This window comes from Anomalospiza imberbis, chromosome 20 (genome assembly GCF_031753505.1).
Source record: "Anomalospiza imberbis isolate Cuckoo-Finch-1a 21T00152 chromosome 20, ASM3175350v1, whole genome shotgun sequence".
In the NCBI taxonomy this organism is placed as follows: domain Eukaryota; kingdom Metazoa; phylum Chordata; class Aves; order Passeriformes; family Viduidae; genus Anomalospiza; species Anomalospiza imberbis.
In genome coordinates, this window is record NC_089700.1 from 1466715 (window position 1) to 1485405 (window position 18691).

An 18691-nucleotide genomic window follows, 5' to 3' on the forward strand; every position below is an offset into this window, starting at 1 on the left:
ATCAAAGGCAAACTTCAATATACAGCACAAATGAAAATTTCACCACTTTGGGACTCATTTCTCCCTTCAGGAAAAGCTGTTTTCCAAGGGTATGTAGGAGGGAGTTAACATAAATGAACCACACAGTCGTAGTAAGAGCTGCCTGCTCTGCAGCTTCAGATCTGTGTATTTAAATTATTGAGAGATAATGGAATTTAATTACACTGAGAAATCATGTTACAAAAATTCATGAACAAACCTTGTACTTTGGCTGGGATTAATGGCGCTGAGGTGCAACTCTCAGAGGGTGTGGGGCAGCTCTGCTCCTTCAATGACACACAGACTACAAGCAGCAATCCCAGCTGGAAGGGCCATCCCGCAGGGAGTGAGGGAGGGAGAGCGGGAGCCCCAGGCGGGGGATGCTCTTCTCTGCCAGCTCATTTATTCAGACACTGACAGCTCCTTTGTCAAGAATCACCAAGGGCCCAGACCCTTGGGTGCTCACCTCCCAGCACAGCCACCTGGATTCCCAAGGGAGCCATCTCCCTGGGTAATTTAAGCATTACAAGGTGTTCCTGCCAGAGCCAAGGACTGCAGGGCTCTGATTCACAAACAGGGACCACTCCACCAGGAACTCCTGCTCTGGGGACCAAGCTCCATCCCTCCCAAATTCCCAGCCCTGCTGCAGACACACTGAGGGCTGGGGACCTCTGGGAGTGGTGGCAGCACGGAGGTGACAGGGGAACCCCACAGCCCTTTCCATTGCTGGGCTCTGAGACGAATCCCAGCCCTGAGGGACCCCAACATCCACTGGTTGCACCCCACAGCTCACAGGACCCTTCTAGATTCAGCAATGCACCTTCCCATTCAGCTCCAAGGACAGCCAAGTCCTAAATGGGAACTGAGAGACTTCTCCTCAAGGGGATTTACCAGCTTTTCCATAGGGCTGGGGGGGATTTCACTTGACTCTGGATTTTTTAAATTCTTAGTGTTTCTGAGGAAGGGACTGTTCCACATTACACACCCACACTAATCCATCACTCCTTGAACCGGAGCACATGTGAAGCCTTGATGTCCACAACAAAATGACAGAAAGGGGACAAAATGTATGTATGAGATGTAAAATGCTTCAGGATTTGTACCTGCTCTGTAAATACATTACTTCTGTAATTTCTGCTACTTCAGTTATGAATAACACTAAAAAGATTTTTTTTAAAAAGGCAAGAAAAACCCAAGCACTGTGTGAGACACGGGTGGCTGTGGGACACCCAAGAGGAGAGGCCACGGACACAGAGGGCTGGACGCTGTCAGCCTGCCCAGCCCTCCCAGCCTGGCAGCTTGGAAGGTTTCATCATGATTTACCCAATGCAAATCTGACCTTTCTTACAAGTGACTTTTACTGCTTTTGGCAAAAGCAGCCGTGGACAACACAGTGGGGAAGAGCTGGCTTAGAAGCGAACAGCCTGAGCTGCGGAGAGGGAACTTGAACTCGGAATTTATCAAACTGACAGCCCCCGGGCACTCAGAGCTCCCCAGGGCCCCCACTCGGAGCAGGAACAGCCCCCCAGCCCCGGCAGAGAGCCCAGCACCTGCCTGCCAGCAATTACTGACATTATCTCCAAACAGGGGAGCTTTTCTGAGCTTCTTTTCCTGATATTTTGTAGCCTGAATGCTAATCCCTTTGACAAAACTGTCCCCTATGCTTTTTCCGTTCTCTTTCCTCTTAATCTCTTTCTCCCAGTGGAAAAAAGAAAAAAAGAGGGTAAGGGTAAAGAGAAAAAAAAAAAAAAAAAAAAAAAAAGAAAATACCAGCCAGCCTAGTTTGGCCGCACCTGGATTTGCATTGATTCCTCCCTTGTCATTCATGTTACCAACAGGAATTAGCATATGGCTTTAAGGGGAAACTCAGGAGGAGAAAAGAAAGATGCCATTTTGATGGAAATAAGGGGCAAAGGAATAATCTACCATCACCTAAAAAGCTTATTTGTGTACGGTTTCCCAAGCAAAGCTTCGAAAAGCCCATGTTGATTTTAGGCTACACAAAGAAACCCTAATCCTTTCAAGGGAACTAAATCACCAAAGAAAAGTACCTCGGAAGAAAAGGCTCCCTGTCAAGCATGGGTATTCACATCCAAAGGGATGCCACGAATCAAGCTCCGTAAGTAAACAGCAATAAGAATGTGGGAAATGCGTTTGAGTCAAAAAAGAAAGCCAAAGGAAGAGGAAGAGGGGCCTACTCTTCATCAGTCACCTCCCGGGGAGGAGAGGAGCCCCTCACCCTGGTTACAGGCCTGTGCCAGGAATGTGGATTCACCCGGCTTCTCCTGCCCTGGCCCAGCCCCAAGAAAGGGCTGCTCAAATGCCAAAGCTTTTTACAGCAAATTAGCAAAATAAAGATGCAGTCACATGTAGTTTGGGGGCCTGGGGTCACTCCAGACAGGCAGCTCTTCCCTTCTAATGGCTGTGCCACCTATCCTCAGCCTCCACCTGAAAATGCCATTAATCACAAAGGATAAATCAGCTTGCCAAGTGAGATAACCTGGTTAGACCACAGAAATAATCCAGACTGTACTTCCAGAGGATGCTAATACATGAAAAACAGGACTATGGATCCGTAATGCAATTAAGTCCAGGTATAATTCAATATGCAGCAGAAGCCTTCAGAAGCTGCAGCGGATCAGCGTGGGAATCCCAAAGGTAACGGGGTCACATTCTGTCCCCAGTTAAACCATCACAGCTTTGTGGAATTAAAAAGCACAGAGAAACACTGGAATGACTCACTGGAGTAACAAAACAAACGCGGGGAGAAGCACACAGGGCAAATACGGAGCAAACCCACACCCGGCCAACAGAACACACCTGAATTTCAAACCAGTCAAATCTGCCTCTTGTAACACCAAGAGTGCTCCAAACCCCATCAGATAAAACCCCGGGTTACAGCCAGGAGCTCACCCTTTTCCAGGCCCTTCCCATGTGCTGCCAGAGAAAAGCAGGACACTGGGGTAAAAACCAGACACGTTTTCAAGGCTTTGAACTATACCTGCTTGTGCAACTCACGCCCGGAGCTGCTCCCTCCACCCTCCTTCCAAAAACACCAACCAGACTAAAAAGGGGAATTACACCAAAAGGATCCCCAAAGCTTTTCTAACAAGGGTGCTCCAGGCCCAGCTCCACACAGCAGCTCACGGGCGCTGATTTAGGGCAAGCTTTCCCTTAATGTGCTGTTATATCATTAGCAGCTCTGTCTTTGGATTGCTGTTTGGAAGAAATTAATGGGATACTGAATATTTAAATGTGGCCCTCTCTATCATTTATTAACTCTACAGAAAGCACACAGCACAGTAAGCCATGGTTTATGACTATTATCCTGTGAATACTAAACGCTGGCTGGTTATTACTGTCAGCAGTGCAAATTGGCTATTCATAATTCCATGTCTATCATGGAGCTGATGAGTAACAATCAAGTTAAAACATTTTGAAAACTCTTACAGTTATTTAAATGAGCTTAAATTAAAGCCATTTGTAAAATAAACTATTCCCTAATATTGTTATTTAAATTAATTCTGACCTGGCAGGCAATGCATTATTTAAAGCCTATATTTTATATTAAGCAAAGCAATTACCAAGCATACAGAACACGTCTGAAACCCAGAGAAACATAAAAAGCACTAACAAGCTGATTGCGACATTTCTGCAAGACAAGTTACATTTCATCTCCCATTGAAATTGCCATGAAAAGAAACGTGTGGGGAAAAAAGGAAAATAAATCTGTTTGGGATGCGAATTGCAGCCTTACCTTTATTTGTGACAGCGTTGAACAGTTTCTCAGAGCTGGCATCAGATGCCTGAAAGACCAATAAAAAAGAAGAGAAAAAAAGAAGTTACATTTTCTAGCAGTGATAGATTTCCGAAGGCACGGTGTATTTATGCACAGGCAGAGGTGTGTATATTTTAGGGAAACAAATCAGGAGACAAAACCAGGGGCGCTGGAAGCGGCTCCGGAGGCCGTGTCCATGAGGTGGTGCTGTTTGGCTGTGCTTCGCCGCCCTGCAGTGCAGATATTTCTTTGGAAAGATTCTATTTCATAAAGAAATGGGGTTTTTCTTCAACATTAGCTGCACAGACAGTGTACCTTTGTACTGCCATTATCCAATACATTCCGACATTGATTCTGCGATGCAGAAGAGTCACCATTTCGAACCAGACAGCTCGGTCTCGGGAATTTTCAGAACTGCAGATTTCTTAATTAATTTTTAAAGTATTTTTGGGATCCCTGCTGTGTGAACATTCGATTTTCACCACCTTCAAAGCAGCGTTGATAACTTAGGTTAGTAATTTCATGAACTGCTGTTGCAAACTCTTTGAAAAATCAAGAGCACGTCAGTATTTAGTATCAGTGTGTATTTTCACGTCAGCTTGCCTTCCTCAGAATAACTGATTCTTGACACCTCGCTGTGTAAACTAATAAACCTTTTCTTTTTCATCAGGCCACCTTTATCCAAGGAGGTTTTTCCCCTTAAATATTGTGTTAGCAGCTTGTCTGTTCCTGCTGGTTCTATGCCAGGGTGCCAGCTCAGCTCTCCACCCGTATAAAAAGCTGTATTTCAGTTTCACACAAAACCATTGATCTCCCCCTTTCAGAAATTCCAACGGCACAAAACCAGGCACGGAAGGAACACTAAAAATGTTCATTCTGCAAACACCCCGAGCCCAAAAGCACCAAACACTCAGTTTCTGCCAGCTGTGTGCTGCTGTGTTTGGGCACACACACACAAAACACACACAGGCACCTACAGCTCAAACTTCTCCCACAAAAAGCACCGAGCTGTTCAATTCCAGACCCAGCCCCGCTGAGGAACAGGCTGCTCTTGGAAAATACAGGGAAAATGTGCTCAGGAGCACACTCCAAATAGGGTTAAAATGTAACACCTGAGAAAGATTTTGATTTTTCCCTAGAAACTGTTCTCTTGCTGGATTCAAGAACAATAATTGAAAACACTGGAAAGCGGGCTGTGGAGGTTTTTTGTTAAAGGGGAGGAATTTCTCAATTCAAAACCAGATAAAAATCACCAGACAACCAACATACACGTTTGCTATCTCGACTGCAGTAAAAACTTGGATGTGGAACTCCCGATGAATGAGTAGACATGGCTCAGACCCTGCATCACAGTGTAGGAATACACTGAAAAAAATTGTTTGCCCTCAAGTTACTGACAGACAAGATTTCTATGATGAATTATTAAAAATAGCTTTATTCTTTTTCAGACTTCTAGACAAATTTTACGAGATTACTGCTGGCTTATTTGAAAGCCGAGCCGGTGCAATTTCACCTCAACTAAATACCTTGTAAACACTGGATTTATTACCCAATGATGGATTTATTACGCAGTGACGACTTTCTCTAAATTAATGAAAATATGTGAATAATGCACAAATTGAAGAGATCAAGAAGGCCATGTGCTTTAAAGAGCAGCCCAGTGTTAGTCCAACAAGAGGCTCAATGCTTTCCTACCCTTGCCAATCAGCCTGCTTAAAAATAATCTTTCCCAGTGAATTTCAGCTGTTGTTGTGTTCTCAAATGCAGCTTTTCTCTGAAGTCCAAACTCTCTGAACCAGTCCTTCTTTTTAGAAAGAAAATACAATATTAAAAACCAAACAAACTTCTTACAGTTTCAGCTGCTACTTTATTTTACTGTTTCAAAACAAAACAGCGCAGGGAAGTTCCATGTTTCCTATTCGCTTGATTTTCCCAAGCAGTACAAAGAGGAAAACACCATTTTAAGAAGTTTGCTTTAATGCCAAGAGTAAACCAAGAGATTATTTTTGAAGCCATGGTTTTTCAGGTGCAATCTCTTCCTGTGCCATCGCACACCCAGTCACAAACAGTGCTGTGACACCTGAAGTGGCACACCTCGAACAAAACGCAGCCTGCCCAAGGACTGCTCCGGAGCAACCTGGCTGATGGCTATCCATGGAGCATACATCTAAAAAAGGAATTCTTTTACAAAGACAAAGCTCGTCCAAGAGTGAAGCTCATTTTACATTACTGACCACACACAACCGAATGGAAGAGCAACTTGAAATAACCACACTGCCTGTATTACTGTGAAAATAACCCAAACGCTGACTGGAGCAGTGAGATGAACTTGGCCTGCCTGTTTCCTTACTTAAAAATTGGGTTTTAAATAAAAAACAGCAATTAGGGTGATGTACCTGAGATACAGAGGCAAAGACAATCTCTGCCAGCAGACACGCAGTGTATCAATTTCCACACAACTATTATTTTTCCACAGGCAGTCACATCACGCAACAACACTAAAGGAACAAAAAAACCCAACTGATTAAAAAACCCGCAACAACTCAGCACTACCCCAGAAGGATGAAATTCAGTGCCTGTGCAGGGCTGACTAAACCCCGCTCCGTACTGACAGGAATCGGCGCAGACAACAAAGTGCCTTTATGTGCACGGTGCGTGCGATGTGGCCGAACCTGGATGCTCCAGCGGCGGAGAGGAGCTCGGCTCTCCCTCCCCTTCCACCAGCCAAGCGCAAGTCTTTCTTCGCTCCCCTTTATACCGATCTTCCCCGGCCTCACTTGAGCAGGTGATGAGCACTGTCTGCTGGCACCGTGACATTTGGGACAGCACCGGGTTATCCGAGGTGCTCTGCCCGAGGTGCCTCCTCGGCTTCTCCGGCACAGAGCCGGAGCTGGTGACACACAGTTCCCTTCCTCGCACTTCGGCCGTTTTCCCTTACAAATCCCCTTGTTACCAAGCACAGCTTAATCCTTTTCACCGCAAAATGAATCAAGTCAGCAATCCCTGGGCTTAAAGAAAAAAACCCAACCAACCACACAGGAAAAAAAATGACCCAAAGAGTGTATTTTCCCTCACCAAGGAATGTGCTGCCGTTCGAGGGGATGTATGACTAAAATATTTCCTGTCCAGACAGCGCAGCCTGACTCACTGCTGGCACGGCCGGGCGGCACTTGCACCGGCCCCGCACCTGCCCGCGGAGCCGGCGCGGCCCCGCCGCCGCGGCCCGTCCCGGGCTGCCCGGGCCCGGCGGCCGCTCCCTCCCGCCCGGTGGTTACCTGCTGTCCGGGGGCTCCGCGGGGCGGCCGGCCCGCGGCTCATGGCGGTGCGGGAGGGACGGGCGTGTGCGGCAACTCCGATCCAGCGCGGCTCTCAGCGTCCCGCGGCCAAACCCCAACTAATCCTCCGCGGGGAACCGACTCCGCGGGCCGGCCGCGCGGGCCGCCGGGCGGGCATCCTTCCCGGGCCGCCGACCCCTTCCCCGCTCCCGCAAGATGGTTCCCGGGAGGAGCGAGCGGAGCGCGGCGTGCGGGGAGCGCGGCGGGCGCGGAGCGGGCGCTACAGAAGCGGCAGCAGGACAAAGAAAACCATGTGCGGCGGCGGCGGCCGGGGACAGCGGCGGCACCTCCGGGTGCGGGGCGGTGCGGGGCGGTGCGGCCGCGGCGCCTGCTCCCTCCCTCCGCGGCTCCAGCGCCGGCGGCTGCGCGTCCCTTCCTTCGGGCGGCTTTTTGGGTTCTCTTCCGCTGTTTGCCGGGGCGTTTGGGGGGCTGATTGTTTTTGTTTTGGTTAAAAAGTCATGCCCGTCCTCTCCCGAGCCAAAGCGGGCTCCCGCCGGGCGCCGTCCCTCCCGTCGCGGCCGCGCTCAGGTGAATTCCATGGAGGAGAGGCAGCGGCCCGGCCCCGGCTCCTCCGGCCCCGCCGAAACAAGCCTGTAATCCCCGCGGGGCGGCCGCTCCGCTCCGCCCGGCCCGGCTGCAGGCACCGGCCGGACCGCTCTCGCCGCCCGGCTCCGCTCCGCACTGCGCGGCGCTCCCGGAGCCGCCGCCGCCGCCCGCCGGCTCCGCCCTCCGCCGGCCCCGCCCCGCGCTCCGCCGGGGTCCCCGCGGCGGGGGCGGCCCGGCCGGGCGGGGGAGGCTCCGCGGGAGCCGCGCTCCCTGCGCCGGCCGCCGGCCCCGAGCAGCCTGCCGAGCTGCGCGGAGCCTCCGGCAGCGGCTCCTCGGCGCGGTGCGAGGGACCCGCGGAGCCGGACAGTCGCCCCTGCCCCGGGATGGCGGCACACGCTCACGAGCATCGGTCGCGAACATCACTCTCTAGAGCTCCGCGGGACGAAAATACGATCGAAAACATCGTATTGCATTCAGTAATTTTTTGGTTTTAACGGAAATTTCATTTTCTTTTCTTTTTTTTTTTTTTTTTTTCTTTTTTTTTTTTTTTTTTAATAGCGGGAAAAACCAATGACCCCAGCTGGAGGCAGGGTGGCCTCCCGGGGACCCCAGCTGCTCGCTGAGTTGTGGTTCCTCTCTGAGCCCCCCGTGCAGAGACTCTCCTGACTACTTCCAGCACTGAATATTATTGTCAAGGGGCAGTGGATTTCCCACTCGCTGCAGGTTTTCCTTAAGTGCAGCACACCATTAGTAATGACCACCGTGAAAAATAAACGCACAGCTATGTGATGATATAAATGATTATTCACTGAAGCACAGCACTCGGAGCCAAATGATGTTTCCTGGGAAGATGAGAGGCAGTTATGCACATTGGCACAGTAGCTGCATACGGTGAGATGTTTCCTGGGAAAGGGATAGGTGCTAAGAGGGGATTTACGGGCTTGCAAGACCATGCCCAGGGAGTGTTTTCAAGATTTCAAACCTGGAAATGGGTTTCAATCCCATACCGGGCTAGGAGTGCTAATGGAATTAAACTCCCGTGGGTTCCACTTGAATTTGAGCTAAATCCTCAGAAACAAGGTTGACAAGTCCTATTCACTCCAACTCCTGTGGCAGAGCTCAGCCTGGAGGAGATAATTCTCCTAAGGAGAAGATGGAAACTACCTATACCAGCCAGAAAACAAGTGCAGAGCAAGAGCTGTATGTGCCTGCTCAGCCTTACCTGAGCCAGGATTATAGTTATGTGCCCAAAATCCAACGGCAGCTTGGAAAGATTCATGTATGTCCTGGCTCAGCTCCAAGCTCACCTCGGGACATGGGGTGACTGCCCTTCTCCTGGCCCCGGGGCACTGAGGTGGCTCTGAGCTCTCCCCCAGCAGTGACAGGGTGCAGGGGGCTGCAGTGGCTCTGAGCAAATCCCACAGCAAGTGAGGAGATGGGGAATCATGATGTGACTGTCCACACAAACCCAAGTGAGGGCATGGGGAATCATGATGTGACTGTCCACACAAACCCAAGTGAGGAGATGGGGAATCATGATCTGACTGTCCACACAAACCCAAGTGAGGGGATGGGGAATCATGATCTGACTGTCCACACAAACCCAAGTGAGGGCATGGGGAATCATGATCTGACTGTCCACACAAACCCAAGTGAGGGGAAGGGGAATCATGATGTGACTGTCCACACAAACCCAAGTGAGGGCATGGGGAATCATGATCTGACTGTCCACACAAACCCAAGTGAGGGGAAGGGGAATCATGATGTGACTGTCCACACAAACCCAAGTGAGGGCATGGGGAATCATGATCTGACTGTCCACACAAACCCAAGTGAGGGGAAGGGGAATCATGATCTGACTGTCCACACAAACCCAAGTGAGGGCATGGGGAATCATGATCTGACTGTCCACACAAACCCAAGTGAGGGGAAGGGGAATCATGATCTGACTGTCCACACAAACCCGAGTGCCATAATTAAGAAAGAACGTCTACCAGTTACCTGTGTAGAACTACACAATTTTATGCAAATATTCCCCCTTTGTTCCTCATTCCATCACCATATGATCAATTTAAGAATCTCTTTAAGTTTTCCCCTTCAGTGGCTTCTCCAAGATTCTTATCTGAGGTGCAGTCCCACTGACTGGTGGTTTCTGCTGGGACAGTGGGGTGGGAAGATGTACAAAGAACAGTAATGTTACACCGGAGATGAACACACCCAGCACAGCTCCGGAGTCAGACCATGGCCACAGACACCACAGTGCTTTCGTGCCATGGCTGATCCAGGGTGGGAACACTTTGGTGAAACTGGGACAAGTGGTCTCCCCTGGAAAATCAAAAAATTGTGGCCAACCTCAGATCCTGGTATAGCAATGGAAATGAGTTCTCCAGGACTGTCCAGCTGAGTAGGTCATCCCCACATTTCCACACCATAACTGAGCATGGATTTTGGCTGTTAAACTTTCACAGGTTTTTACATCTAATAAATATGTATTTGCAGCTAATAAATATAAACTGCAAAGATAATCCTGTGCTATCAGAGAGGTGGTTTTCATCTCCTCTTAGAAACCCAGCAGAAATGGCTTCAGGTCTGGTCTCTGGAATCAAGAGTGGGCAGTGGCCAAAAGGCATTACAGCCCATTGGGCATGGATGTTGCTTGAGTGCAGCTTCCAGTCCCCACCAAAAATAAATTGATAAAGGCATTAAGCTGGCAGAGTGTTCTCTGTACAATCAGCACTTGGGGACTCCATGGACCGAGGTGAGGCTGTACCTGAACGAGGAAATAAATGCACAGTACCAAGGTGTGGCAGCTCATGCATTCTTTGAGCACCTTGGTCAAGACTTTCCACAACCTGACATGGTAAGAACGGATCTAATTAAAGCCCAGGTTCCTCACAAGACTTTAATTTGATACATTTAGCCTGGATTAAACAACAGGCTTGTCTGTACTGGATTTTTCCAATGTTAACCACATACCACACCTGAAATCGCAGCACACACAATCAGAAATGCATTTACCTGCCCATCTCCCTGGGGCTGTGAGGGTTTATTGGCAGGGCTCTGGGCCTCATTATGTTCATTATTCATGCCTTAGAGATAAATGGAGGACCTCTGTTTTCCTGCTCCAAAATTACACATGGACAAAATGCGTTGAGCAATTCTGAATGAGAGATTTGGAGTTCAGAAATTCACTCAAAGCCAATTAAATAAAAGGGACCCCTCCTCCCCACAGTGATTTGAATGCCTTTGGATCAAGCTTCCCCCCATCCTGACAATACTTTCCTGTGCTTTAGGTTATGCCTGGATAGGTTTTTGAAACCTTCTGTCTCTTATCTATGTGGGACCTTGCCAGGATTTTTTTTCCTCTGTCTGTGGTCTCTGTCAGCGTTGACATTTGTTTCTGCCACAACAACAGCCAAATGAAGTGCATTGAACTTGGATCAAAAGTAATTTCAAGATCTTTCACTCTCTGGAAGAGGTTTTCAGATCCAAGTATTTTATTAAAATGACCTAAAGCTGCCCAGACAGCAGGCAGGGAAGCAGACATTCGTTTCCAAGTCATAGATTAATTCCAAAGAAGAATTATCCATCTCTGGCACAAGAAGCAAACGAATATTGAAATTACAGCAGATTATATTGGATTAAATTATTTATGGCAAAACTCACCTCACCTGGAAGGTTCTGCAGCTTTTTTCCTGGCAACATGAAAAGTGGATATTCCAACACTTTGGTATTCTGTCAAAGTCTGGAAACATTTATGTTTCCATTAAGTTGCTAACCTTCCCAGAAGACACCATGGTATCTGACTTTGGAGCGTGATTATGGTGCCTTATAAAGCCCTCCATAATGCTTTGAAAACATACAAGATTTTGCCTATTACTGGATAAGACATGCAGGACCCTTTCCCCAAGAAAAGAATTTATGGTGCTATCAGCAGAGTTGTATGGCTGTGAACAGCAAGCCACGGCATGATGTCCCACGCAGATGGTGCTTGAACTCCAGCACTGTGAGAGGTGCAGAAGGACCTGTTCTCCTCAACAACAGCAAAATCACCGCTGCTGTGGCCATGAAAAGGTCATGAGAGATGCCAGGAAAAGGAACTGGTGGTGAGAACGGGTTCTGCTGGATTTGGGGGGATGTCTGGGAGCAGTCTGGCCCCGGGACAAGCACCAACACATCACATGACAGCAATGCTCCCTCAGTGTCCCCTCCAGCAGGGACAGGGCACTGGGGAGAGGGGGACTCGATCAGCAAATGTCCCTTTCTGAGGGAACAGAGCTCTGGATGTAGAACATCTCTGGGTAAATCCCCGTGTAAGTAACGCTTTTCATTTGACAAAGCAGAAAACTTCTGCAGGAACATATTAATGACAGTGCAACTTTTTTATTATTTTTATTTTTCTGCAGCATTTGCAAAACTAAACCCCTTTGTAATCCCTTCTTTTATGCAGAACAGATTGCAGTTTTAAGCAGAGGCCCATAAACTGCAGGTTCAAAGAAACCTGAAACTGAATTAGCATAAAAGCTGGAATTCTCATTTAGAGGAACAGCAAGGCAACCGCTCTGCAGGCAGTTTTATGATTAGGGTTTCAAATGGAAACAAAGATAAAAACTGGGGCTCGGGGAACAATAGGGCTGCTCTCTCTTCCCTATCCTTATAGCTTGGCCCTATAAAATACTAAGTTGTCTCCACTGCTTCCGAGGACAGAATTTAGCCCAGATTTGCACACCTGGGGAGGGTGGATAATTTTCTGAACCCAGGCACTTTACCAACGACAAATCCTGACTGCCCGACATGTATGAAGCCATTTCTCCCCCAGGTTTCTCTAAACAATGTGAAATCCTTCAGATGAACACCACAGGCATCTTTCCTTCCCTTCAACCACCACGAAGGGTGAGAATCCTGGCTGTAACTTTTCCATCAGAAAATGCCTGCATTTTATCTCTTCCTCTAAAACCCTTCCTGGGGTTTGAATTCTGAGTTACTAAAGAGACCATGGAGCATTGGTTGGCAGGATGTAGCTCCTGGAGACCTCGCTGGGCTCTGAGCTGCTATCCACCCTGCAGTGTAACCAGGAACATAAGATCCTATCACTGGGTAAGAGGATAAAAAATAAATTCTTCCCCATCCACCAGCACTTCTGTTGTGCACTTCATATATGCACCACTTTCAAGCTGTGGCCATTATCCTCCCCTAATTTCTGCCTGCTAGCACGTTCTGCAACTGAAGAAGTATTTAAAATTAATTTGTCTGTCAATATCTGGGTACTGAATCACCTAATAAGAGAAATATTTTTCATTCTCTTCTTCTCAGTCAGAAGAAAAGACTTTCTTATCACCAAATAAAGCATCCATTATTGTGTGCTGTAATCCCATTCTGTCGTCCAGGTCATTTTTAGTCCAGAAAATGCTGAATCAGCACCATAAACCAATCAAGTAATTTCTTTCATTTTCTAACATTCAAGCAAAATAATGAAAATCACATCTCATTTGATGAGAAGAATATATGACAGAAATCTCCTCTTCCAAGGATAATTTTCAAAGAGGTATGCCAAGGCAAGAAATACTGTTGCAAAAACATAGCTAATGTAGGGGCTCTTCTGCTGAACAGATAAATTCCATTTTTGACTGTCAGCTCATATTTAGAAAGTATATTATGAACAATAAATCTGTACCTTTAACCAGCTTCTAAACCATTCAAAGACATTAACTTGGCAAAAGAATGACCATTACTTTGATGAATGCAACATTCACCTAAAATATTCATGTACGAGATGATAATATCCAATTGATAACCAAAAAACACCCACCCCACTGCAGATTTAAATAACTGAGATGCATATGAGAGAAACCGAATCACATACATAAGAGGAGTTATTATGGCACTGTTAGGAGAACCAACAAATGAAAAAAAAAAGGCTTGATAAATATTTTCCATAACAAAACACAATTGGTTTCAGTGGGATACAGCTCTGTTTCTCATTAGTTATCCTTCACTTGTCAGACAAGTTCCATATTTCACCGAAACCCGCTGAGTATTCTTTCTAGTTTGCTGGGGAAAGTGGCTATACATTTAGCACGTTCCCTTTATGCTGTGTGTTTTCACAGGTCTTTCTTTAAAACACACTGTACATGCTTTTGCTTCTTTCCCCCAGGATAGTGGGTTTCGACATCCAAGAGGAGTTTAAAAGCAGGTAACAAGTCATCACTTTTGAAGCTGCAGAGCAGCTGAAGAGGTGCAATAGCCCCAGCAGCCATTATCAGTGCCTGCCAGGGTGCCACGCTATCAAGTTATATGATAAAGCACTCAGCTGACACCAGAAAAATAATCATTCTCTCTCTCCTGCACCACCCCCTTTTTCACAAGGAGGCTTTTTACACTCATTAAATGCAACCTTATCTCTGAAAGACTGCAATCCTCAGCAAATGACAAGTGTGCCTAATCTCATTTTCTGACAAGCGATTCTGACAGCACCTTCCTTTTGATTTCTAAGACACGTAGCTAGACATATATTAATCTGTCAGTCATCGCCCCTAGGAAGGATGGAAAAAAGGAGAGACAGAGATGAACATTTGTGAATGTGAAGGGAACAAGGCAAGAAAGGACTAAGGGTCCTTTTCTGGCTATTTTAAGCAACTCAGCTGTGTTTCTCCACTCCTTCCACCCAAACATGGGACCTGAGTCTCTCCTGTGCAGCACAGCCCTCAACCTACCGGTCTGCAGAGCTTGCTAATATGCATTTTATTCCAGGTGTGAGTGTGACCCAGCAGCCAGCTGTGGGTGTATTTTCAGGTTTCCCCTGGTGTTGAAGGCAGTTGGGTTTTCATTTAATTTCTTTGTGCCTCAACTTTCAGCATTGCATAAAACCCAAGTGTTATTGTCACCACGGCACATATTTTAGTTAGAGACATGGGACTTCCCGATGCTGGTACTATAAAATGCTAAGCCTTAATTCCAAATTTACAGTTTATGAAGTGTTCTGCAATAACACTTTTTTTTCAGCAAGAAATGCTTTGTCATTGCAGGCAGTGAAGTCTGCCTGGCTTTGGTCACTGGCCTGGCTGGCACATGTTGGCAGGTACAGGCAAAGACAGGTGGGATAAAAGCAACAAGATTGAAAGCATAAAATTGGTGTCAGATCTTAACAACTTTGTATGAATGCTCAAAGTGCTGTAAAATGAAAGCATTTCATACAATCTCATAGCCTGGCAAGGTACAAACTGGAGAAGCTGAGCAACACCAACTCCAGGTGCATTTGGAGGCCAGGAAAAGGTAGGATTTCCAAGAAATCCTGGATAGTATAGGAGAAGATGCATTTAAAACCTGAGGGCATTATGGGGCCCTGACAGTGAGTGTAAATTGAGGCAGATTGATGTGAATTTGCCATTCAGCAAGTGTGCAAAATACAGAGCCTTTGTGCAGGATGTAGCGTGTGCTAAGGGGAATGGCTTTACTGGAGGAAGGTAGATTTAGACAGGAAATTAGGAAGAAACTCTTCCCTGTGAAGGTGGTGAGGGGCTGAATGGATGGCTCAGAGCAGCTGTGGCTGATCCCTGGCAGTGCCCAAGGCCGGGCTGGAGGGGCTTGGAGCAGCCTGGGACAGTGGAAGGTGTTCCCATCCCATGGCAGGTGTGGCACTGGATGGGCTTTAAGCTCCCTTCCAACCCAACCCATTCTGGGATTCTCTGATACACATTGGTGAGCACAGGGCTGTGAAATGGAAGGAGGCAGACCTACAGGTAGGTAGAAAAGTGCAAATAAATGAGATTCTACAAATGGGACCCAAAGGAAGAAAGCGATTAAGTGAGGTGGGAGGCAGTGTTCTTTATCTCACACAGACCTATTAGTTCTGCTCCTCATAAACCTGCCTTCTCCCTCTTAGCATGTGAGTCATATTCATATTTCTACCCACCAAATGCTAAATTAGAGTAAATTATACAGATTTACCATCTAACATTTGCTCCCTGACCTGCCTGCACTTGCAGAAAGCCTCCCCAGCTGGCAGCATATCCTCCTGCCTGGGGACATCCCAATGCCACAGCTCCAGCCTGGTCCAGATGGGATCCCTCAACTGAGAGCTCCTCTCCACCTCCCTTCCCTTCCTCTGTGTTGTATTAACAGGAGAAACTTTATTGTTCATAATGGGATAAGAGAAAAAAAGAAAAAAGAAATGAAAGCAAAGTACAAAGGGGCTCCAATGCAATGCTTTAAAGTAAAGCCATTTTCATAGTAATATAGTCATTAAGTACTTGTTTGATGGTGCAAGAAAGTAGGCCAAGATCTTTGCAAATACATTTAATTAATCAATACCTGCACTAGAAGATGGGAACAATTAAAGTTTTTCTCCTCACTCAGACAAAGCAGCAGAAAGCTTGTGATCTACTTAAGGAGCTCGTCACTCAATGGGAAGATGAAAAGACTTCTTTAGTTTTACTTAAGAGCTGAAATCATGTTAATACTCGAGTGTTTAGGATCTGGCTCTCAAAAAGGCAGTAAATGAGCAGTGGCAGGAAAGCTGCCTGCTGTCACTGAGTCCCCAGCCTCGTGTTTCCACCCTGATGTCATCATAATGGGGAAATCACAAATATATGCTGGAGTTCATTGAGCCTGAAATTACCACCAGGGATATTTCCTTGCAGAACACTTTGATAGCTGGGTCTGGTAGAAAAACCCATCTACTGCTGATGGGCCTTAGAAGGGAAAATGTAAACCTGACCCTGCACAGTTTCAGTTTCTGCTGGATTTTTATTAAGAAAAGAATTTTCTGGTTGCATCTCAGCTTCGGGATGTAGAAAAGAAGGTCTAGGAAGAAAAAGTCACCTCCTCTGGGGAAAAGTGATGGGAGGAACCTGGGCAGTTCCCTGTGCAAACCTCTGGCTCAGGGAAAGAGAGACGTCTAATTTCACAACGAGGGCTGCTGAAATGGGCATCAAGTAAGGGAAAAATTGCCTAAAATCAGCCCAAAATGCAGCTGTCCTCAGGGGACCCCAGCTCTGCCCTGCAGCAGGGGCCATTATCACCTGAGGGATATCTCTGTTCCACCTCTCGGGAAACACACCTTGGCCATCATCCTGGGGGTCCACAGGCTCCTGGTGTTGGCACATCTCCCCTGCACCAACTCACTCCACTGCTTGAAAAAGCTTTTCATAGGGGTCTCACGGCACGAGGAACAGCACAGGCAGAGGGGAGAAGAGGGTCCCTGCAGCCCAAGGGGCAGGACAATCAACAGGAGACAGAGAATATGGTTGCTTCCCACTCCCCAGAGGAGGAACATCAATCAAGACCAGTGCAGGTAGTGACAAAAACTGAAGGCTGCCCAGTTTCCTCCACTGTTTGACCCTCTGGTGAGAGCAGAACCCCATCCAGGACCTCACAGCTTCCTCCTGTGGAACCCACGGGTCCATCACACACAGGTGCTGACCTTACAGCACGAGGGAAAGCACAGGCACAGTGTTGTGTTGAAAACAAATTATTTCCTCATATAATCATTAGCAGGAATATAAATGCAAATGACCTTATAATTCGTATCGTGAGAACTATCAAGCTAATGCTGTGGCTAAAGGAGAAAATTCCTGCCTGGTTATCACTGGAGATGATTCAGCCATAGAGCTGATCTCCTGTAAATTGCCTGCCTAGTTGCACTCAGTATTAAGCCCACCAGGCACTTTGCTGTTTCTAATCCCCTGGTAAGAATGATGCAAGAGCCTCACTAACACTTACACCAAGGCTCCCAATTCTTCTGTGCATCCTCACCTTGGATTGCAGGAGTCTGCACTCAAAGCTCTGTCCAAGGACACCACACCCAAAACAAAAAAGGCAACAACAAAATAAGCAGATCAATTCTGCCCTAGTCCAACCTCCACAAACTGAAATCTCTCCAAAAGTCCTAGTCAAAAGGCCTTGGAAAATAAAATCCTTCTGACACAATTTTCAGTAAGAAACAATTTTCAGTAGCTCGCCAAACGCTATTTTTCTTTCATTTAAGATTCTAACAAAACCTAACTTCTTTGTCTCTCAAGCTTCCTTGATCTCCTTCACTTTTAGCTGTCACATAAAGTCAATTGGCTGCACCTCTCTGCTTGATAAAGACAAGCCAACTGGTCTGATGTATCTTTAATGAGGAGGTAGGTAAGACACAGTCCAACAAGGTGCTGAACACTTTGACCCTAAGCTAGCAAAGCACTTAAATATCTGCTTAACTTTTAACAAAAATAAGTCCTTTTGAAGCTAATGGGGCTGCTCTGGCATTCAGACTTCAGCACCATTGTATAAATTTGGCTGGATAAGGGACAGAGCCTTTGCAAGGCTCAGTTACTGAGAGAGCAAAACCAGCGAGAAACACACGGGTAACCTGGTGAAAGCCAGTACAGCTGAGTCACAGGCAAACTGGGGAGTCTCTCTATCAGTAATTAACGTCTCAGCCGTGTAATTACAGCTGCACATAACCCTGTGTTGTTGTTACTGTGCTACAGGAGCAGGCAGGGGTGTTCCTGTTCTAAGGTAACGCTCCCTCAGCGGGATGGAACACCTGCAGGATCCACAGGGATGAAGGCTTGGCCTTTGCTTCAAAATCGCTGTTCGACCCTACAAGAAGGAAGGGACAAATACAAAATAAACAAATCCTAATGAATGATGGGGAGGTCATGAAGAGGAAGCTGAAAGAGTAAAAATTATACAAAGCTGAGCTATTGTTGCTGAGGTGCAGTTAATCAACTGATCTATATCCAGCCTGGATTATTCCAGGCATTACTGGAGGAGGTGTGCTCTGAGAATCTAATAAAATACACGAGAGCTGTGATACAACTTTAACCTGCTTTGATAATACAGTGACATTCTACTCCACACACATCTGTAAGTAAGGCTGCCAGATCTCACCACCATTAGTTATTAATCTATTTGTTCCTATAAAATTTTCTCATTTCCCCCTCCTTTTCCAGGAGTTTACTTTTTCTAAAGTGGAACTGATTTAAGGTTGGAAAAAAGCTGCAGCATATCAAAAAGTAAATGGGAAAAT

The 18691-nt window shown here is 46.8% G+C and overlaps 1 protein-coding gene across 9 annotated transcripts in view; it reads right to left on the minus strand.

Annotated features, from left to right (window-relative positions):
- The window catches only part of AUTS2 (activator of transcription and developmental regulator AUTS2), a 785653-nt gene that overhangs the window by 66037 nt on the left and 700925 nt on the right, over window positions 1-18691 (minus strand). For all 9 annotated transcript variants that reach the window (XM_068210126.1, XM_068210119.1, XM_068210121.1 and 6 more), the window contains one exon: window positions 3776-3824. In XM_068210126.1, coding sequence (XP_068066227.1) covers window positions 3776-3824 — 49 coding nt within the window. The remainder of the gene's footprint in view (window positions 1-3775; window positions 3825-18691) is intronic.